The following is a 21859-nucleotide window of genomic DNA, read 5'->3' as shown; positions in this document are numbered from 1 at the left end:
GGCTCTAGCTCTGGCCCCGGCCCGGGCTCCGGCACCGGCTCTGGCACCGGCTCTGGCACCGGCTCTGGCACCGGCACCGGTATCACTACAACTACCTACTCACTGCAACTCTCGCTGAATGAACTCTCGCGAGTGAAAGGTATAATCCTCGCTGCAGCAGTCGTATTCCGCTTTGCTCTTAATTCCGCCCTCTTTATTTTAGAGATGACACAGTTCACCATCAAGGATTTGTATAAACAAGTGCGCCAATGAGAACCCACTCAACCGACATTTTAGCAAAATATCAACATTGAAACGTTCCTGCCCACTTTCCCTCAATTTGCCCCAAAGACATCCCTGTTTTGCTCAATCCATTACACAATTCATCTAGTCCACGCTTTTCACCTTTTTCTCCATTTTTTTCTAATTCTAACGTCCAAACAAACCGTTCATTATCATATCCTGTTCTTTAAATGTTGCAACATTTTTGGTGCCTTATGCTGGTATACTCATTTCCAGCATTCAATTATTTTTTTTTAAATTCTCGTTAGGTCCCAGAAGTGTGCAATTGCGCACGTTCATGGAGAATTAGCGCCTTAGCGCTGAAAATAAAATATAATATACTTAGATTGAAAAGCTATCCGACGTTTAACGCCATTTTAAATCTTAGAAAGACGGCCGAGAAAATGAAAACATTGGCTAACCAAACATTGGCCAAATGCCCCACCTTCCAGGCGGTCCCGCCTTCAGCTGCCGATCGAATACCAAAACAAAACAAACTGGGTTACTCCTCGCATCTTTCGGCATCCATTTATACAACGCCCATCTGATTCAAATTTCAACAAAATTAACTACAATTTTCACAGTTTTCTTTTATTCTCAACGTTTGAAATAACATGTTTGAGATTAAAACTTGTAATTAGTGAGTTTGTTAATTTGAAGTCTTGAAATTCTGATTGGTCCAGCAGCAGAGTGGCATTTTCCAAGAAATGGAGCACATGTGTGTTCTCGTCTCGTGCCTTAAAACAGGCGACTACTTTCTCCACTGACCTTAAAAATTGGCAAGAGATTGCCGAGCTGAAAAGAAAGTGCATCAGCCTGCACTCCGAGGTGAAGGCTCAACTTTGAAACAAAACTCTAATTCACGTTCATTTCCCCATTCAGGTGAGTGTCGATTTCGTATTCATACAGGAGCCATCGGATTATCCAAGCCATTACGAAATTTTTTCACCTTATTAGTAAACACTCGTTTGAAATAATCAAATTAAAGCATTTTATATTTAATTTTTATTCTCAATTATATAGGCATTCATGTTACAGCACATATTCGACAGAGTTTCCAATTAAGAATACAAAATTAGAGTTTGTTTGTTGCATTTATTTATGTACAATTTCGGAATGCACTGCGAAAATCTTAAACGAGTGACAATTATTTTCCCTTTTAAAAAAATAATTTCATCCATCATCTTTGCAGTTAAGTGGCACATTCGTGAATAATTAAATTTCTCCAAAAAAATAATTCTTTTATTTTGTATGCACCTATGCATACTGTAATTCTGCATTCGCTCAATACAATAATACAGCGAAAAGTAATATGGTTTAGATTAAAGCGACATCTCAATTTGGCATTACATTTTGTCATAATATTTTTCAACGAAAATTTAAAATCCGTTACCGCAGCCGTAATCCACAGTTTTTCTTAATCCATCTAAAATGGCCGATTCATGTGATCTTCTTGAACACAAAAAGAAAACAGATTCAATATTTACATTCTTTAATTTATCATTTAATTAATTGATTTGTGAGGAAACTTGTGGATTACTGAGGCAAGTCAAAGAATTACAATATGACGAGCCTCTCGAATGATCATTATTCCCTCCCTTTTGAGTAATTTTTTACTACTCCTGTGACTCGTAATTTTCGTAATCAAGGAGAATAGGATGATGGAATCATCTCAAGATGACGTTGTCGAAAGTAAGATCCCTGCTGTCTCTCTGAGTGGATTTTTTAAAAGGATTCCAGGGAATTTTTCTGGCAACGTGAGCAGTCGTCACAGAACCCGCTGGACTCGGTTGCCCCGATGATATCCCGGAAGAACTGCTCGCGGATACGCTTCCCCTGTCATGATGACATGACTTGATCGGTTTCTGCAATTAAATGTTTATCACTTGGATCATTAGATTGCTGTATTGAGAGATATTGTCACATTTGACGATAAAAAGACAGGCAATTTTCACCTTGAGATAATTTCTATCCATGGGCGTGACGAGTTTCAAACTTATCGAGTCTCCGCACTGCTTGATCAAGCGTACAACTTGCTCGTGGGAAGCCCATTTCACATCCTTATCACCAATACTCACGATAAAATCTCCTTCTTTCATACCGCCCAGCTGAAAAATTCGATAGAAATATGAAAATCCGATAAAATGAAAAACATTGTTAAATCCACTGACTTACATCAGCGAGGGAGTTGTGATCTACTGCAGCGATTATAACAGGCGCATCTCCACGAACACTAAATCCAAAGCCTTCACCCCCTGGTCCCCGTTGTAGTTGGATGAGACGTGGGGCTGTCCAATGTCGTTTTGCTGAGAAAATAGCGACTGGGCCAAGGGACCTGAAGAGATCATCGACACCGTGCTGACTGAAGTCTGGGTGCGTGATGTTCAATTGGAATTTCGTTGAAGCAATTATATGAGGGGGATCCAGTAATTCTCGGAAATCATCCTCGTCTCCGGCTTCGCTATAATCCTTCAACGTCATATCGTGTGCCCTCTTGAGGACCTTGGCTAAAGCTTGTTTGCCCTTCAACTCTCGACACATCCTCTGGAGTCGTTGGCTCTCCTCATGGAGTACCAGAGCTTCTCTCAAGTGGGCTCTTCCCAATAAATTTCTCTCCTTATCATCCTTTGGCACATTGTAATCAATTTGAGTCTTGCCATCATTCTCTTGAATATGTTCAAGAGTGAGTTTGGTCTCGGTGCGAAACTCAGCGATGGGTCTGTCAAGCAGTCCAGCGGCGCAGTGTTTATGTGAAAGCGCCAGATGATGCTCTCGTTTAACAAGGACCAGGGATATCCACGATTCTGGCACATAATCGCGAACTGGCTCACGGGATATAACACCGTGGACATCGTTATATACAGCTGCCACCTAAAAATTTATAATTGTAGAAATTTTCAAGCCTTATTCGCTAAATCTAGTTTCATAGATTTTTCACCTGTGCAGCTTCTTGAGCAAGATCTAAAGAAACGTCGACATTTCTTCCCTCCCTTGATTGTAATTCCAACTTCTCAAAGAGACACTCTCTAGCCTGGGCGAGCATCAGCTGTACGAGCATATCTAGCATGTCAGGTCCGAGATCCATGCTAGGAGCATTGGTAAAATTTTCATGGATATATCTAAAAGTGCCAGCAGCTCTTAAAAAGGCATCCACCGCTTGATCGAGCCCTTTGGCACTCCTTCTGTCCTGTCTGGCACCCAACTGAGTGTACAATGCACCCGCATTAAAGAGTATCGAGGCCTTTTCGAAAGCAACAGTTCGCTGACAGCTCGGTACTCCTGTTAATGAGTCAAACCACTCGAAGTATATACCCAGACTCCTGTCTGGGGGAAAGAAGCGCCTCTCGATGAAGTACAGTTGATTGTAATAGCGCAGAAGGAGGGCGATTCCTGCTGCATCTCTCGTCGGTGTTCGTGTTGCCTGTTACATATAATCAAGATTTTTTTTTATTCACCTTATTTAGCTGAGGTAGCTTACCATTAAAAAAATATACAAGCTATTATTAATTAACCTGTCGTGTTTCCATGAGTTCTGCAATGGCCTCCTCATAATGCTCTCCGTCTTCGCTGTAATGTTCCAATATAAAATCCTGAAGGAAAAATTCACAGAATGAGTTTCTTTGGCATTGGTTGCCCAGGGATGTTAGATCAATAGGGCCGAGTCAATTTCCAAATAACCCAACTTTCATCGAAAATGGTTGGAATAACGATAGAATTAATCAGAAAGCGTTCAGAACACAACGAAGGTGAGATATCAACCTTGGAAGAGTTAGCCCTACACCAAGAGAACATTGATAAAATTCAATTGATAAACCGCGTGTGCAAAGATCTGAGAATTCTCCTTCTTCAAAATAACCTCATATCAAAGCTCGAGAATCTGAATCGATTGAAGCTTTTGGAATATCTCAATCTTGCTCTCAATAACATTGAAGTGATCGAGAACCTCGAGGGCCTTGAGAATCTCAAAAAATTGGACCTGACAGTGAATTTTGTGGGTGATTTGCGCAACATTAAGAGGCTTCAGGTTAATGAACATCTAGAGGAACTATTCCTAATTGGGAATCCATGCGCGGACTACGAGGGCTATAGGGACTACGTTGTCGCTGTTCTTCCCCAGCTGAAGGAATTGGATGGCAAAGAAATAGCCAGATCTCATCGCATAAAAGCTCTGCAAAAGTATGCAGAGGTCGAGGGAGATGTCATCAGGGGCTACTGGAATTATAGGGAGATAAGAGCTCGACAGTTAGATCGCCATCGGGAAAAAGGCCAAGTGACAATCACGGAGATTCACAAGGGGGAAAGTGACGACGATGAGGCGGCCACTCAGGCATTCTGGAATAGTACCAGTTATCATACGCCTGAGGATCGACGGGAAATTGCCAACAAGGTACGCAATATTGAGGAGAGGAGAAATAAAGGGGATAAGCTGAATGAATCGCCAAAATATATTCTAAAGCTGTTTAGTCCTGAAGGAAGAGCCTATAATGTTAACCAGGGGAGAATTCCGTTTCGCTTAAATGTTGAGGATGATCCGGTGTTTATTACTCTCGAGATATCGACATACAGGTAAGAATACCAATGTGAAGCTCAACAAAAATAATACTCTTCATCACGACTGACGTGAATTTCAAAAGAAAACATTACAAAATTTTCTCCTTTGAAATTTCAAATCAATAAACAATTGGCAAAATCATTAAAGGAAAATAGTTGTTGAGAAAATTCGATTGGATTTTCAGACATTTGGATACAGCACTTATAAATGTCGATGTTCAGCCAAACTACGTAAGAGTCGTCGTAAAAGGGAAAATTCTGCAGTTAACATTACCTTGCGAGATATTAACTGACAAAAGTAAAGCTGAGAGAAATACAGTGACTGGAAATCTGGTGATAAGCATGCCACGCATGAGTCCCCTGACAAGTGTCGTGAAACGCTTGAATAATTCAATCAATAAATCTCCAGGAGTTAATCAATCGTCAAAGGTCATGAAATCGTGTTATACGATCACAAAGCGTGAATTATTGGAAATTGGTCCGCCTGCGAATGACCTAGATTTTTCGAAAATCTACAGGGATCCAAAGACATTGAGACAGGTAGCAATAAAAAACAATTTATCCGGAAAAAAAGTTGCCGATAATTTTGTTGATGACCCCAACGTGCCACCCTTAGAATAAGGAGGAGATGAATAGGTGAATATCGATTGTGTAGGGAGTTGATGTCTGATTCAATCTTCTATTCAGAAAAACTCACCTTGAATGGATCCCGGAAGTCGATGTCTTTCGTCTCCTTGAGGCCCAGCGGGATCATCGGCATGATTGGCTCCGTTCTGAAAATAACCGCAAAGAAAAATAAATAAAAACATGAAAATACAATATCTAATATGGGTATTTAAAGCTCACAATGTCAATGTTTTTTCATTTTTTCCAAGAGATCCGTGACCCACTTGGGCCAGTGGCATTGGTTAAATGCCCGATAAATCATTGCCCCGCTCCCATATATGTTGGGCTTCCCGTTACAAAAATAATACGAGAGTTCACTTCGGCTATAAAATCAGTTTACGGAAAAGAAGGAATGAAGCGGCCGAAACCAAAGTGGCCGCCGAAAGTAAAAATTTTTTTACTCGCTTGTTCGTTTAGCATTAAATTCCTATACGATATTTCCGTTGAATATTTCTGCCTTATCACTAGCATTGACAGCAGAAACTGCCGACTATAAAAAATATGAATATCATCAAGTCCGCAATAGGCATCGTCGAGTAGATTTATTATTATACTAGATTTCTTTATTGAAATCATTTTTTCATGAAATTATCCCCTATGAAATAAAAATGAGCAATAAGAAGTCTTATATGTATAGGGGGTTTTGGTAGGCATTTGATGCAATAGGCCTCCCCGATTTGATTTGATATTGGTCACTTGAGTTAACTCGATGCAAGTGTAAGCATGGAGTAGAAAATTCGAAAAAGAAAGAAAAATAGAAATTGCGAAGAGGTCGACAGAGGCGTGGATAAAGAGAGCATCCATAGTAATATGGTGTATGGGGTATGAGAATATAGTATATGTAATAGTAGGCGGACAGTGACCCAGGAACCGAAGCATGGCGGATGGACCGGCAAACTACACGGCTACGTCGAATGAGCCAAGGTAAAGGCATCCCCATACCATGAGAAACGCTCTCTCGCACCCATTATTTCCTCGGCACCAAAAACCTGTTGGAAAAACGTTATTTTGCCATTGGATCGACAAGTAGTGCATAATCGATATACCCAAACAAATTGAACGCCAGTATAATTGTCACATATTGTAATAGATCAATTATTGCATATCCCCTCATCATCTGCAACGAGATCTCTCCATATTTTCCAAATGTATTCAAATCATTCATCATGTAATCTTTATGAAAACGAAAAAAAAGGGACAGAGTATTATAGAGTTGAATGATGATTATCAAATTCATTGTCATTTGACAAAAAACATATATTTTGCTCGGAGGATAAGAAGATAAAACTATTGAATTCCCTCAATTTGATTCGAATGAAATCCATATCGTGAAAAAAATTAATCGCATATATTATGGCTTATTTACAAGTTATTCATCTATTTTCAATGGAAAAAAATTATATATTCATTAAACTAGAGTAGAATATACGTCATCATTCTATTGACAGAAATAAAAAAATGAAAGTGAAAGAAACATGGTATCGACACATGTTATGGAAAACACCGTATCTCATACCGTTGGCCATTGTCTTAGGTATCACCGAGGGGATATACGATATTTACAACAAGTGGTCGCCTCTTTCGTGCTACAGTTTCTTGCTATCATCGTTGAATATCTTGCGATGTTAATGCAAACCTTGAGTTTTTCATGAATTGTGGCCTCCTGAATACTGCAACAGGGCGGAACAGACCAGGTGTTCATATTCCATTGTAAGGCTGAAACTCCAGTAAAAAAAACGCAGTTTTCGGATGAGTGGGATTCCACATTGAGCGATTAGAAAATCGACCTTGAGATTCTCTCTAAGGATAAATGTCTTAACCTGAGAATAACGCAAAACGCGTGACTTCCTTCAAATCCAATTAATATTTAATTGCTTTAATAATTCTTGCAGCAGGAAATTACGAAAACAGAATACCCGGCATTTTATTATTCAGGTGAATCCCTAAGCGAAAAATAGAGTGCGTAGTTAGAGTTGAGAATAGGATCATTAGAATAACGTGACCTTGACGATGCCCTCGGATACCCAGGAATTTCCTAACAAGATTAAATGGTAATCGGATTTATTTGTAATAGAGACTCAAGTGTTTCAATTTCTCCGTGGTTTTTTTTTTTCGCTCTCCGTAAATTGACTCGATAACTCACCCGTCATTCTGATAGAGTTCAACAGAACTGTTGAGCTCAGCCAGCTGTTCCTTGAGTAACTGAAGATTAGAGTTGACGAAGCTCAGCTCGAGGGCAACAGTCTCCTTTAATTTCCGGTTTGTCGTTGCTCTGAAAGAATTCCCATTAGATTCCATATAATATAGATGGTACCATCTACTTTAACAGATTTATCAATGAATTTGAAGAATTGTCTCACTTAAATAAATTCTCAGCACCAGCACGTAATCTCAATTCTTTGTTGATCTCCTGATTGAGTTTACTCCGTTTGTTTTGCAATTTACCTCGGCATGTAGCAACTCTGGGGTCCGAGCCCTGCAACCATACGCATCGAATAAATATCATTATTTAGTATAACGACATGATGATGTACAAGTGTACAATAGTAAAGAGTACATCGGTTATTATATCCGTTGAACATCTGACTCCTTCATTTCGAACTTTTTAATACCGTTGAGTAATATTCCAATGAGGATCTCCTCTCGATGGCACACATACTTATCATCAGTAACTTTAATGCTTGGTATGAGGTATTTAACGGTTGTGTATGTTAACCCAACGTGGAAACTAGGACCATTTCAAGGTTTATTAGTCGCTCACGTGCGTGACAAATTCAATTAACATATTTTTAATATAATAAATTTTCCGTTATAACAGGTGGACCATTTGCCTTATATTTTCTATATGTAACTGAGACAATAAGATGATTCAAAAAACTTCACTATTCTATTCGAAAATTATTCGGTTGATTGTATTGAATGGCAAAGTCTTACGGCATTACCTATTATACATGCAAAGAGAATTTAATTTTTCGGATGGTCCCTAATTAATAATATTTTTCCGAATAAACCGAATGATTATCCATAGAAAGCCGTGCAATGTTGCCAAGCAACTCAACCGATAAAGTATCATTGATTTCCTTTCCCTTCAATAAAATAAATGAATCAACCAACTTGAACAAACTAAGAATGACCGTAAATATAAATGAGCAGTTGCGAACAGTTGCGAGCAGTTGCGAACAGTTGAAAAATCATAACGACAATAATACACACTATGGAAATGACAATTCAATCGTACAAATTTCCATATGTCGGCAATTTCATAATTCGATTTCTAGGATTTCTAGGAGGGAACTACATGTGACGTTCCGAGTGGCTCAACGTACGTATTGTATAACGAGTTGTGTCTCCTTATAAGTTAGCATTGGTTACGATCGATTGGACTTCCTCGGGACGTCTCCACAAACGATACGATACGTAATAGAGTTGAGGAAGGAATTAAATGTGACGAGAGTGATTGGACAATTTTTTTTCAGGAATTCACATTAAATGACAGGTTCGTTAGTGAAAGTTTTAGCCGCAAGTCCAGATCCAACTGAGGATTTACGCAATTTTGTGCATGTGGATATGGACAGTTGGTTGAACCAATTGGACTTGTCCTTTCTCAGGTCCATTGCAACATCTATGGAATTAATGTTACCCTTTGAGGCTTAACGAGAGTTCAAGCTCCGCTGAAATCTGGGAGAAAAAACTAATGAATCAACATGCCAGTGGAAGTAACAGCCACTCAAATGTTATCAACAGGTGTTGGTACAATATTCACCGCATTAGAAGTGAAGGGAGAAAATTCCAAGTATCGATTGGAAAAATCGTTCGGTCAAACCGGATAATAGTCGAGAGCTATTACGAGGGTTGTAAAAAAGACCTCCAGTTCATTTTCATTATTGAAAAGTGAAAATTTCAGGTGTTTATGTTTTTTAATGCCCTGAATTTCTTACCCCGAAGCGCCGTCTCGAGCTCTCCAGCGTTATATCAGCTTCTTTAAATTCTTTGCACTCTGAGTCCTCACTATTTTTACCCGAGTTTTCCTCGACTCTCACTGAACATTTGTCTGATTGCACCTCTGGCGATGTCACATTATCCCCGGATAACGGCGAATGATGCACCCACTTCAACATGGCCGCTAACACTACATAATGCCCACTATTTCCTTTTCTAAATCTATCTGATCGTTTCTACTTTACAATTATCACTGTTCTTACATTGTCTACAGCTGAGTCTACTATCTCATCACTAATCTAACCACTGTAAACACACAACTTTCGGCTCTCAAATACTTTCATGTCTCATCAGGACTCTGAAATTGTCAATAACAAACTCGATTTCTTCAGCGCTTCAAGGAATATGCTAGGTACGGAAAATTTGCCCATTAATTTTTTCATTGATTTGATCGTTGGGGTTAAAATAACAGATGCGATAACACGCGATGAGTACCTCAGTCAGGGTGTGTAGTGCAAACGCATGGTGCGTATGTATAATAAAAAATTGCCATTATGACGATAGTGATTTACAAAGACGGGCTTCGAATGGTGGAATGGGGAGGAGAAAGAGGGGAAGGAGAGGGCATTTATGGGGATTTTAGCGGATGGTCCCTGTGTGTCTCGGGCACGCTTTCTACACACAGGAAACCGTGCCTTATTATTGACCACTGTACTGATGGGATTAAACTTATTGCCCTCTCCTCCGCACCTGTAACAACATTCCCCGACCTCGTCGGCATGAGCAATGTAACAATTGATGGCTCGCTACTCGATTTCACGCCCATATACCGAGTAGTTTTATGAAACTCAATGTGAATGCCCGTGGGAATTATTATTGATGTGTCAAATTGATGAACAACAGATGTAGAGTCTTCATTTCGTCGGGTTTGCCTTTCCACGTTAGATTTTACGTCACGAGACTGAATTGCCCGCCACAGCATAACACAGCATAATCAGATGGCATAATCAGATGGCATAACCGTCTGACCAATGACATGAGGAAATTTCAGTTAAATCTAATTCGCGGTCCCTTCAATCAACCAATAAGGAATTATTCCGTCACTATATTTTCCCATTGTGTGATGTATATAAAAAATTAAGGTGTTTAAAACAAGAGCGAAAGATTGGATTGGTAGTTGACGCGTCCTGTAAAACCTCCGGTAAATTAAATATTCATATATTAATGATGAAGAATGCACTAGAATCAAAGAATTCGTGAGAGAAGTAATTTTTTCTCAACCAAAAATGAAATAATAATATTTATTCGAAAAGACAGTCGAATAGTCAGTGTAATGGTTAGTGAAGTAGTAGTAGTAATAGTAATAGTAGTAGTAGCGAGCTAACTGTTTCAACGTTGTTCAACTTGTGAAGAGTATCTTGACAGCTGCGTGAGTAGGCTTCCGGTTTGATGTACATGCCCAAGAAGCCACGGGAGAAGGTGCATTGAGCAAGAAAGTAGGCGACCGGTTTATATCGTCTTGTCGCAAAGTACCCAAACATTGATCAAGTACGGTGGAGAATACAGAGAGGAATCATTCCCATACCCATCGTCAAAACCGCGTAAAATTTATTAAAAATTCTTATCCTACAAGTGTTATTTCCATTCTGTATTTTTGTTCCTTCAGCACAAGGGTGCATTTCTCATTGGCATTCACCTATTATCAGTTTATTAAATCATTATTAATCCAACATATGCGCAAAAAAACTTGAAGTCGCGTGAGAAGATTGACAACAAATTAATGCATTATTATTAATTTTTTTATTGAAACACTCGAGGAAATAATGATTGGGCCATACAAATAAAACAAAAAAAAATGATTAATATTACGATGTGAAGAGATTGTCACTTTGTAATATAAATTTGTTGATCACACGTGTAAAAATTGCGGACGCGTGTAAAATGAGTTTGATATTGGGTTGGAAGGTAACCCGTCAGCAGCTGGACCACGGTGGCAACTGACTGACCACTGGCTAGCCGCTAGCTGCTAGCCACTGGCTGTGGTGTTGGTACTGGTGGCGGTCAGCCAGTGTCGGTCTCTTCTTGGGGCCGCTGCAACCTCCAACGGAGAAAGGAGAGGACATAACTCAGCTAAACCACCGCCAACCAGTGGGGGAATATTTACAATATCCACACACATACCAGTACTTTTATTTCATCATGCCTGCATTTTCCCCATACTATCCCTTATTCGTCACATGAATCATGCACTAATCATGCACGCGTAACTATACCCAAATCAACCCATTCACACACTTTTAAATATGCTCATTCAATTATTTATTTTTAATGGTTAAATCAGCGACAACAATGTGTAAACTTATCTAATGCGTCTTTAATGCGCCCATTAACTTTAATAGTTCACAATTTCCAATGGGTTGCCATTAACTCCAATCATTAGAAAAGCCATTAACCAAATAACTCATACCGAATTCCGCTACGTGAATACCATGAATAATCCTGGATTAAAAAAAAAATCATGCACGATTACTGAACAACCAGCTACGTCAAATCATCCTCACCTCCACCGAATCTCATCAACGGCATATTCCCATAGAGCCATATCTTGATATACTCATTTAACAGTAAAAACCTAACGAACAAACGACCAGCCAAACGAGTTCATTCAACGAACGCCAAAACGGTCCCATGGATTTTATCACTAATTAAAATCAACTTGACCTTGAGGATAAGCTAAATCAGGAAAACTATCATCTAATCACAAGTGAGTATACCTGTATATAAATTGAAGTGAATTCTCTCTTAAAAATGGAGGATTTATTGAAACTCGTTCCATAACTGTGGGGTTGAGTATGAGTTTGTCGGAGCCGAACCGGTCCCACTCCACAGAAATTCGATCATCTTTTTCCATCTCCAAATGAATAAATTTCTGATTTGAAATGAAAATATATGTGCCATAGGCCATTGGCGCACGCATCACTGCACCTAGACCGGGAAAGTAGAGGACGTAGAGGGGAAATAATAAACAAGCAGGGCCACACCTTACCGCCCAGGTGGTCGATTTGATTGAGCAAGGACACTGGAATTTCGGGATGAATGGTGAAAATTATAGTTATATACAGTGGGAGCACGAGAGGAGACCCGTTAGTGGCCCTCTTCTCAGCTGTGACTCCTTTGGATGAGCATCAGCTGGTCGCTCCACCACACGCTAAAATATTGAAAAAAAAAAGAATAGGCTCACTTTAATCGTTAAGCCACCACGTGCCTAGACTGCTTCAGTCTTTTCATCCCGAAATATCTCGAATTAGCTGAAAGGATGTCGTCGCTAAATCTCAACGCGGACGATCGCGTAATTAAAATTGGAAAGCTTGTCCTCGCAAGGTTGCTCTGAAATCGCGAGGACATTTATCATTTATAGTGTTGTTCAACTACAAGGTGCGTTCATGACCTCAGTCACGTTTTCTCTATGATAACATATAGAAAATGAGTTCATGTTTATATTTCATTCACATGCGCTTGTAGGGGATTAGGTCGGATTGAGAAAATACGAGAGAATGTTTTAGTATAAGGCGATTCAAATAATCTCTCCTCGCGCTATAATTTGTGATGTTTAACCGGTTGGAGACATTTAATATATTAAACAGTTGATTCTATGGGTGAGTATTATCTGAGTGGCAAATAGCTGTGGGGAAATATAGAATGCGGCCATTGAGTGTAGGAAAAGTAGCCCCGAGGATTTCGCGACATCAAGTAGTTAGGAGTCATTAACCTTCCGTCGCTCAATTCAATTATTCTTGGTGCATGCATCTATTATTACAGAAGAATTAACGTCACCATGTTCAATGGAGATAATAAAGATGAAATATTATTAATGCGGATTGGAGATGGATTTTTATAGGCTGGTGAGTCGGCAGGTTTTTGTAATGGAAAAGGAGTGGGAGAATGCGTCTGTCATTCCTGATGCGACATAGCGCGTGTCCAATGCCGAATAGAGAACGCTCATGCCATCAAATATACCAATTTGCTGTCACTTTTCTCAAATATTTCTTCAATACACCTCTTTTGGCAAACAACACTTCAGATATTGCAATAATAGAGAAAATTCTAATGGAATTCGTTTGATTTGATTGATTATTAGAAAATACGTCAACTCCAAGTATATGAATATGATATTTCAAAAGTCCCATTGACTTATGCAAACTTATGTAAGTACACACACAAGATCCATTATATGCAGAAAAATTATGCAATTATCACAGAGTGTCGGGGATTTCTCATCATGAATATATATATGTGGGAAGAAAAAATAGTATAACGTGATTTCTATTGTGATGAAGACAGTACCGTTCTCTTTCCGTTCTTTTTTTTCTGTCTGAATGGAGTTAATGATTCGATTCAACTACAAATTGCAGAGGAAATTCTAAAAATGCTAGGAATTGAGTGGAGTTTTCCACAAGTGTGGGGATAATAGTTTTCTTCCAAAAAGCCTAGTAACCATTTCACTTTCGCCTTTTTCGCGAGAGTTATAAAAGCCATAGATTCGGTGATGCGAGACGCATTTGTTATACATCGACAGACTTAATGAGTTTGAAAAAAAAAAGAAAGGCTATCTGTGTTGAGAGAAAAAGTTAATAGTTAAAGGAGAATCGTCTTCCGGGTCTTTTGGAAAGTATTAACGCTCTATTGGTGGTTTATTCATGATTTTGCTTATCGTTTATGAAGGGAATGGACGTTGTTATATGCCAATGCGTAGATTCTCTCCACATGGTTGGAAATCCTGTTTTATTTTATTTTCTTAAAATTCAAACTTTTAATGGTATTTTAGGTTATTCCCCCTTTAACATTCTTATAAAAACGATTGACCTGATTCTCAAGACATGACAGAGAATAAACCTCAAAGCATCTTCAATAATCTTCGAAGTCGCGTGAGGCCCTTCAAAATAATCTACCAATAACGAAGAAAGCGGTAAAAGTCGCAGGCGTAATAATTTTGTGTCAAGTTTCCTCTGGTTATATACCAGGGTCGTTGGAAAGTAGCACTTGAGGAAATCCGCCCGATGAATCTTCAGTTCGACATGGTCGGACGTTGACACTGGCGGAATTGCAGTCATGCATTCAATCGCGATGGCAGTTTATAAAGCGAAACGATTTAACCGAGGTGAAATCGAAAATTGCCTCGTACAAAATTGCCCGATATGTGGAATCAATCAATTATCAATCGTCATCCATCGATTCGCCATTAAAAATTTACTGCTCCACCAATTTTTAGGAATCATTGCGATATATGAAAGAAAAAAATACTCACGAGATGTGTCGAATAATTTTTTTTTCTTTTAGTATTCTAGGAGTTACAGAGCGAAGGAAATGGCCGCCGTCAGATAATGAAAATGAACAATAGCTTTGGCGTTCAACCATTGACTCATTGAATTTTTTAAAAACAGCTAGGATTGTGATAAAATGATGAACGATCGCGAAATACGAGAAACCTCTTGTGCCGTTTCTTAAGCTAGTATTAAATCGTTTTGTCACTCTCATGTACCATGAAAACACTCTAAAATCCTCATAAAACTGTTAATTTTATAACAAACATCATCATGCAACAACTCCATACAATTTTGTCTTACACTTTAATTAACTCCCCCCCCCCACGAGTCTGTTGCATTGCGTAGTAATATTTCAACCGAGTGGCTTCCTCCAAGCGGACGTTGAACGGAAGTGCAATAATAATAATAATCTTCGGCTTACCCACGATGGTTTAGAGCCCCACCGGTCTCTGCCCAACAACAAACGAGGTAATTTCCAAGCTGAGAGAATGGAAGCAAAAGATATTGCAATCTCGTATACAACGTTTGCTAAGAGAAGAAACCCACACACATGGGGGCCTATCTCATACCTAATAGTTAAACTGGAAGGCAGAAGAAAATGCGGCGCGCCATCGTAATCGCCGTGAACCTTTCAAGTTCCTCGACCTTGAATAATACGTCACGCAATCAGTCCCTGGCGTTACACTCGCCAAGATGGAGAATTACCCCAGTGTTAATTACCCATCTTTCTCCGAATATTTTTCCAATTATTACAAGAATCATTGGCAAAGAGATAGATTAGCTCTTCAATAAACCATACTAGACAGATACTCGTAATGATGTTAATCGTCAAACTATTTAAATTACACGTTTACCTCGATCTTCGGTTCTACGATATATTACTGATGACTAGACGTTGAACGTAATCATCGACGTAACGGACCATTCCGTTCAACGAATTCATAAAGAATACGCGTAATAGATTGCAAATGCCGCATGTATGACAGGTGAACTAAAAAAAACCAATAGATAATAGAAACAATATAAAGAGAGAGACCCAAATGGGTGAGCCAATGAATCGAGAATTACGATAACGAACCAATTACCTGTAGCTTAATATCCGGAAGTATCAGCATATTATCCCCAACTCTCAACAAAACAATAACCAGTGGATAATAATATTAAACAAACTTCACAACACTGAAATAAATGAAAGACTGCACGGACTGAGTCGATGCACCTGCGAGTTTCTTCCCTCTTCTTGCTTTCTCCCTCCACTGGCTCCACCGGAAATGTGCGAGTATTTTAGCCCAATTAAGAAGTCACAAAATTCATAATTGGTGATTTATTTATTTATTTATTATTATTAATATTATTTTTATTTATTATTTATTATTATTTATTATTATTTATTATTGTTTTTATTGCTATTATTATTATTATTATAACTTTGCTGGTGCCAACTGATTGTGTTTTGAAGACGTTGAAAGTTGGAATTGTGATATATAATATTTGACATTTGAAATGGCGAGAGCTCGACGGCTCGACGACTCGACGACTCGACGACTCGACGACTCGACGACTCGAAAGTCGACGGCAACCGGTTGAGAGTTTCAGAGTGCGTCGCACCGATGGCTTCAAACGTGTGCGGCACTTGCAGCACCTTCCACCGGAGGTGGTTTTCTACCCGATGCTCACCGTGGCTCAAGCCACGCAATAAGATTAAAAGAGGAAAATATAGCTTTAATGAAAAAAGAATGGACTGTAGTAGGCGGGTTCTAGCGACAGGGATGGGGGTAAGCGCGAGAAAAGTTTAAGATGGTGGGGAAAGAGGACTACATCCTAGGACCCAGGTTTTTCCACTGGAATCTACCAAGACTATGGAGTCAGTTACCTCTCTCCATAAGCGAATAGAGTCAAAGCTGAAGCCTTTCACCAAGGAGAAAATAAATGCGAGATTTACCGTTTAAGTAGCCTGCCATCTTAATGCGTCCGTTTCAATCGATGAAATTGAATATGTAGAGTGAAATGTCTCGTAGAGTTTTGTTGACGCACTAGACAGGTAATTTGTTGCTTGTCAGGATGGAGAAATGGGAGAAAATCCCTGGCATTGGGAAAAAATCTGTGGTAGATCGGGCTGGGGGACTTGATTTTCTGCGCTTTTCAGTGGCCACTTTCTTTCAATGAAATTACGTAATTTTTATAAACGATGCTATTTGTCTATGTCTGATAAAAAAATTTCCACTTGAATTGAAGAAATCTATAAAAATGTTTTCACTCAACAGGTTGAATGTGATTTTTTTACATTATGATTTTTATTGTAAAACTTTTATAACAAGAAATGTGAAAAAACCCTTGGCACAGTATTTAAATTGAATGACAGAGGAACGCCATCAGATTACTAATTAGGAAAATATGAGGCTTCAATTTTTTTTCCTTTGTCATTTTTCCGTTCTTCAAATATTTTTAACATTATTATTGGACAATGACCAGAAATTTCGAAATATACGCACCCGTTTTTGAGGGCCTGTCTTAACTATACAACTTTTATCTTTCATAATTGTTCGACTGAGTCATCAAACACCATGACTTTGGAAAAACATAAGAATTTATATTTTTTATAAATTAGCATTTGCGTACCGTAAAAATAATGCATGATTCGATGCGATTTTTCCATGAAGAAAATTCATACAACTCTTAGGTCTATCAGCTGCAATGCTAATTAATGCTGTGTAATTCTTACTCTACTTCAATTACAACATGTCTACAACTTTACCTTTCTTAAAGTCAATAAACGTAATCCGCGCTTGACGAGCCGCTTTCCGAGTCACCCCGTGACTCACTATAAACGGGTTAATGACACCAGGAAACGAGAGCTATGCTTCTTGCAGTTTTTGATTAAAAAGAACAAAAAAAAAGACAAAATAAATGGCTAAAGCTATTCTTTCGTCTCGCGTTTAATCTGCTATTTATAACAATATTTCATATTGTCAGAAGCTCAACTGAAATTGAAATCGGAGATAAAAATGTCAATTGGCACCTTAAATCCCGTGGCAAAACTTCTACTGTATAAAATTTGTATGTTCCAACAATTGGACAAATGTTTCCGCTTATTTAGTATGTTTGATACCGCACCCCATAGAGTCGCAATGACTCAGAAAAGTCACCAATTGGCTTGAACTCTCCATTTCTAGCCTGCTTTTCATTCAAACCGCGATGCACTGTCACTCAAAGGTCCTCAACAAGCACGCATTCTCCATGCAAGAACAACCGCTCGGTCAGGTGACAATATTTTTTTTTACTTTGCTTTTTTTTTCTCATTCAGTTGGATTGTTAGAATAGTGACGTCGTTGAGGTATATACGGTGGCCATTGAGGCATACATAATACGACAGACGCCACCGGAAGTACCTCGTCTGGACGACACCTGTCTGCATGACGTCACTACACGATCGATCGACTGCAATGTGAACTTCATGTGTCTTAGTCATTATACACAAGTGATATTTACATTGATATCTTCTTAATGTAGTCAGCAAGCAAACGACTCGCTGACTGAGTTGACTGATCTCATCAAATTTTTGAAAAATTTACGCAATTATCAGGACCCACAGAAAAACATTCCATTCTGTTTCACTTTTTCCTCATTTTTCTATCAACATTTCTAAAACCTCCTCCTTGAATTCTTCAATAAAATGTACTTTGAAAACCTATTCCGAGATGAACATTTTTTATGTTCTTTCTCATTTTATGACTTTCTAAATTTTTCTCCCATTATGGTGGCAATCAGCTGTAAAAATCCGACTAAAATATCATGATTTCGTGGAACTCTTCGATAAATTAAAATGGAAAAAAGCAATGATAATAATGGTGTTGTAAGTTCATATCGAGACCGTAAATTCATCACCGTAACAATTGTTTGAACACTCGATCGTTCGCTTACTCCACTTACAAACGAGGCCGTAATGTGTTTATGTATTGGTTAATATCTTATGGTTATGTAGGTTCCAGTTAAGATTCAGCATTTTAATTCCTGTACGCATTTTACGACACTTGAATCATTGAAAAAGTGGTGAAAATGATGCATCAATTTTTCGAGCAAGTGAGAAAAATCTTGATGACACGAGTTTTCTTAGTTTTTTCGCGAGTGTACGTGAAATCGAGTGACAACAATGGCTGTTTTTTCCTCCTGAATGCTGGGGTAATTGTAGTGGAGTGGCGGTTGTCGGTGAGATGTTGTACGGCCGCCCCGTGCCATCATTGCACATGTGCTGGTACAAACAATGGGTAAGACGCGCTTGGTACAGTTTCCATGCAAAAAGAAGACCAGTATTTTCTAAAGAAATATCCTAAGCCTTTTGTGTCTCACGACCAAACGCGTCCGTTCACTCTCTTTTCTTAGACAAAAGTATGGATACGTACGTTTTCTTCAATATACTACTAGCGCATATAGCCTATCTTACATTTATAGATGTTACCTTCTGATATATTAAAAAAATTCTAATAATTAATTTGTATATCTGCGGATTTAAGATGGTTGATGGGGGTAGTGAGTGGGTGGATCAACTGATTTTTTTTTTTCATAGGTGTGCAGAAATGGCTATAATTTTTTATATATAATATATAATATTTCTCAGCGTTCTTTTGCTATTGCCTGTATATATAATACTAGCAATCATGTGCACTGTCGCGCGCTCTACCTCTAAATGAGCGCTGTAGCGTACAATAACATCCTCGTAATCATGGAAATGATCAGTCGATCCATCGATCAATAGGAAAACGGATAAATGATTGACAATGAAAACAATCATTCATTGTTCATCTCTCTTATGGTTTCAAAAAAAATGAAGAAGAAGAAGAAGATTAATATTATATTATATTATATTTATGAATACTATATAGTATGTTTTCAAATATTTTATCTACATTATGTAATTTTTAATATTTAAATTAAAAGAAATACATATATTTATCACATGCTTTTTACATGCTTCTTTCAAACAGACAATATTGTCCGCGAATAGATTTTCACATGTGGCTAGAGAAAAAAAACACGTGATTTTCGCACGAGGCAACCTTGCAACTCTCTCGGAGTATTTACCATCTTCGGTGGCATAAGCCTTCGCTCATAAATTCCCTAATCTCTCCTGGGAAAACACTAACATACCCTCGCGATAATCGATCTCGCGTTTTAATGTTTGGTTATTAGATGATAACGCGTGTTTCTTTACAGCTGCTAATTGCCGATTATTCTGAGAGATTTAAGCCAACTTCCGATGACTTCATTTATTTATCTCTATATTGCATTTCAACATCCCCCTTGTTTGCCATCCAGTGCCAATAGTTGAATCGCTTCGTCTTATTATTCCTCCACCATCATATTTATCTTCTTACTCATACTTTTATGATAAATGAAAAAAATTAAAAGGAGTGACGTGACTGAGCATTCATATATTCATTTAACTTTTTAGTGAAAAAAACGCCGGATTTCCCGATGATTTGCCACCGACGAGAATACAATTTTTTCGTGGAAGGAAAGATGAGTTGATCTCTTGTGAAGTATTTCTCGAAAGCATCATATCCTCATTTGGCCGCTAACCAATTACTATGTTTGCTACGTAATACCGATTTATTTGATGCAATTCTCACGTTCAACAGAGACAACGCGTAAGAAAAAAAAGTTATCAAAAAAAAAAAAAAAAAACATTAAGATAATGTGTGAAGCATCTCAAGGACGTGTGGACTCACCCGAACAAAACGTGGCTTGTAACCTTCATCATCCAGGATATCGCCTGCCACTATCGGAATATTCATTGTACCATACTATTCCTCAGCTTGAATCCAAAATAAGTGACACTGACTCACAACCCATCCCTCAATTCCCTCTATACTCTCGATCTTACGTCAATGGTACTCGATTTCACAGTGTTTACACAAATGATAAAAATTAGGCATTAATGAGTTCTAACTCCAGGTAGTATTTACATGGGTTTGACCCAAATGGCAAACTTTCTAATCACCTTTGCATTCACGAAAATCCACATTTATGCGTCACTATCACAACGTTCTGTCTTGTTTGACTCCAACCACATGAATCATATGAATTGTTGGTCATTGAAAAAAAAATGGCAATAAAATGAGTGCGGCTAGAAGGGGGTCACTGGGTTAATTCATATCAAAAAAGCGCGCACTTTATCATTGGTCGCTAAATACTGAAGAGTGAATGCCACTATGTATTGTCGAGATGCGCATTGTCGCATCATGATCTCTCGTGCGTATTTTCACATTTTCGAATGGAAACTTGTTATTAAAAGGCTGATTTAAAAAATGATTGGTTATGAGCACGAGCGACGAGTTTGTCGAGTGTTATGTCCGGCGGTTGTACCTCGCTACCAGAAGACTCCCCTCCACATTTTTAAACGGTATGCCAAGCTTACCTGCTGTATGATTCTACCTCTACGTGTTTGAGTGTTGGTGTACACGTGACACGATAGCCACGATAGCCACTATACTAAAAACCGAGTGTACACACGAGTGAAGGTGAATTCTGTATCTCGACATGTTCAATCCGGCGAACCCAACCAACACATAAACCAACTGGCAAGGGGTACGAGTGTCGGTGTAAATGCAGTGAGTATACCTTGAGCGCAGTTGAGCTGGTTGGGCTTGTTGTTTGTGTTTGTGTTTGTAGTCTTTGAAGCGCGTCGATGAAAACAGGTATGGGGGGCTTTAGGGAAGGAGGTGCATACTGCATCGGTACAGTGGAAATTGTGGCTTTTCTACCCAACCACACCCCACGCATTAATTACATTCAGGCCTTTTTATCATCTCTCAATCATGTCAAGTAGGCCCACTTTTAAAATGTTCGATGCGTTGCGATGGAGCATCCATCGATGGTTCCACAAAAAAAAATTCAAAAAAAAATATTCATTTTTTTTTAATAAAGGACAGCTGGATTTAATAATATTCAAAATAGTCCATTATCCTCCAACTGCGGATGAGACCTCTCAAAAGAGGTAACGGCATTTTGGTGGCTCCAATTGTTAAATCTTTTTACAGAGATATTTAAATTTAACCTTTTACGCACTGTTGGGGAGCAGTGATGTCTCTTTTCAATTACTAGCGCCGCCCCAGCCGCTA

The 21859-nt window shown here is 38.6% G+C and overlaps 2 protein-coding genes across 4 annotated transcripts; one reads left to right on the top strand and one right to left on the bottom strand.

Annotated features, from left to right (window-relative positions):
* Positions 1-1251: 1251 nt before the first annotated feature.
* On the bottom strand, positions 1252-21305 carry Rhp (rhophilin). 3 transcript variants are annotated; one of them, XM_011315558.1, is made up of 10 exons: positions 11287-11414; positions 9417-9775; positions 7839-7954; positions 7622-7750; positions 5510-5585; positions 3774-3851; positions 3200-3682; positions 2437-3132; positions 2217-2369; positions 1252-2126 (listed from the first exon to the last, which is right to left on the bottom strand). In XM_011315558.1, the coding sequence occupies exons 2-10, from the start codon at positions 9594-9596 to the stop codon at positions 1929-1931; spliced, it is 2109 nt and encodes a 702-aa protein (XP_011313860.1). In that variant the 5' UTR covers positions 9597-9775; positions 11287-11414; the 3' UTR covers positions 1252-1928. The 3 variants fall into 3 exon arrangements, with proteins under 3 accessions (XP_011313860.1, XP_011313861.1, XP_011313862.1); XM_011315559.1 differs by lacking the exons at positions 9417-9775; positions 11287-11414 and adding an exon at positions 20468-21305; XM_011315560.1 differs by lacking the exons at positions 9417-9775; positions 11287-11414 and adding an exon at positions 15827-16410.
* Positions 3919-5433, top strand: tilB (touch insensitive larva B). The gene is made up of 2 exons (XM_011315557.1): positions 3919-4827; positions 4998-5433. The coding sequence occupies exons 1-2, from the start codon at positions 3956-3958 to the stop codon at positions 5431-5433; spliced, it is 1308 nt and encodes a 435-aa protein (XP_011313859.1). The 5' UTR covers positions 3919-3955.
* Positions 21306-21859: the final 554 nt, after the last annotated feature.

Source organism: Fopius arisanus, unplaced genomic scaffold, assembly GCF_000806365.1.
Source record: "Fopius arisanus strain USDA-PBARC FA_bdor unplaced genomic scaffold, ASM80636v1 scaffold00005, whole genome shotgun sequence".
In the NCBI taxonomy this organism is placed as follows: Eukaryota; Metazoa; Arthropoda; class Insecta; order Hymenoptera; family Braconidae; genus Fopius; species Fopius arisanus.
Note: the sequence above shows the minus strand (reverse complement) of the source record. Positions and strands in the feature narration are given on the sequence as shown.

Coding starts and splice junctions, on each gene's coding strand:
- Rhp (XM_011315558.1), bottom strand. CDS start 9,596: ATGTTGAAGTGGGTGCATCATTCGCCGTTATCCGGGGATAATGTGACA. Junction 2,370..2,436: donor ATCACAACTCCCTCGCTGAT/GTAAGTCAGTGG, acceptor CGAATTTTTCAG/CTGGGCGGTATGAAAGAAGG. Junction 2,127..2,216: donor TGGATAGAAATTATCTCAAG/GTGAAAATTGCC, acceptor ATTTAATTGCAG/AAACCGATCAAGTCATGTCA.
- tilB (XM_011315557.1), top strand. CDS start 3,956: ATGGTTGGAATAACGATAGAATTAATCAGAAAGCGTTCAGAACACAAC. Junction 4,828..4,997: donor CTCGAGATATCGACATACAG/GTAAGAATACCA, acceptor TTGGATTTTCAG/ACATTTGGATACAGCACTTA.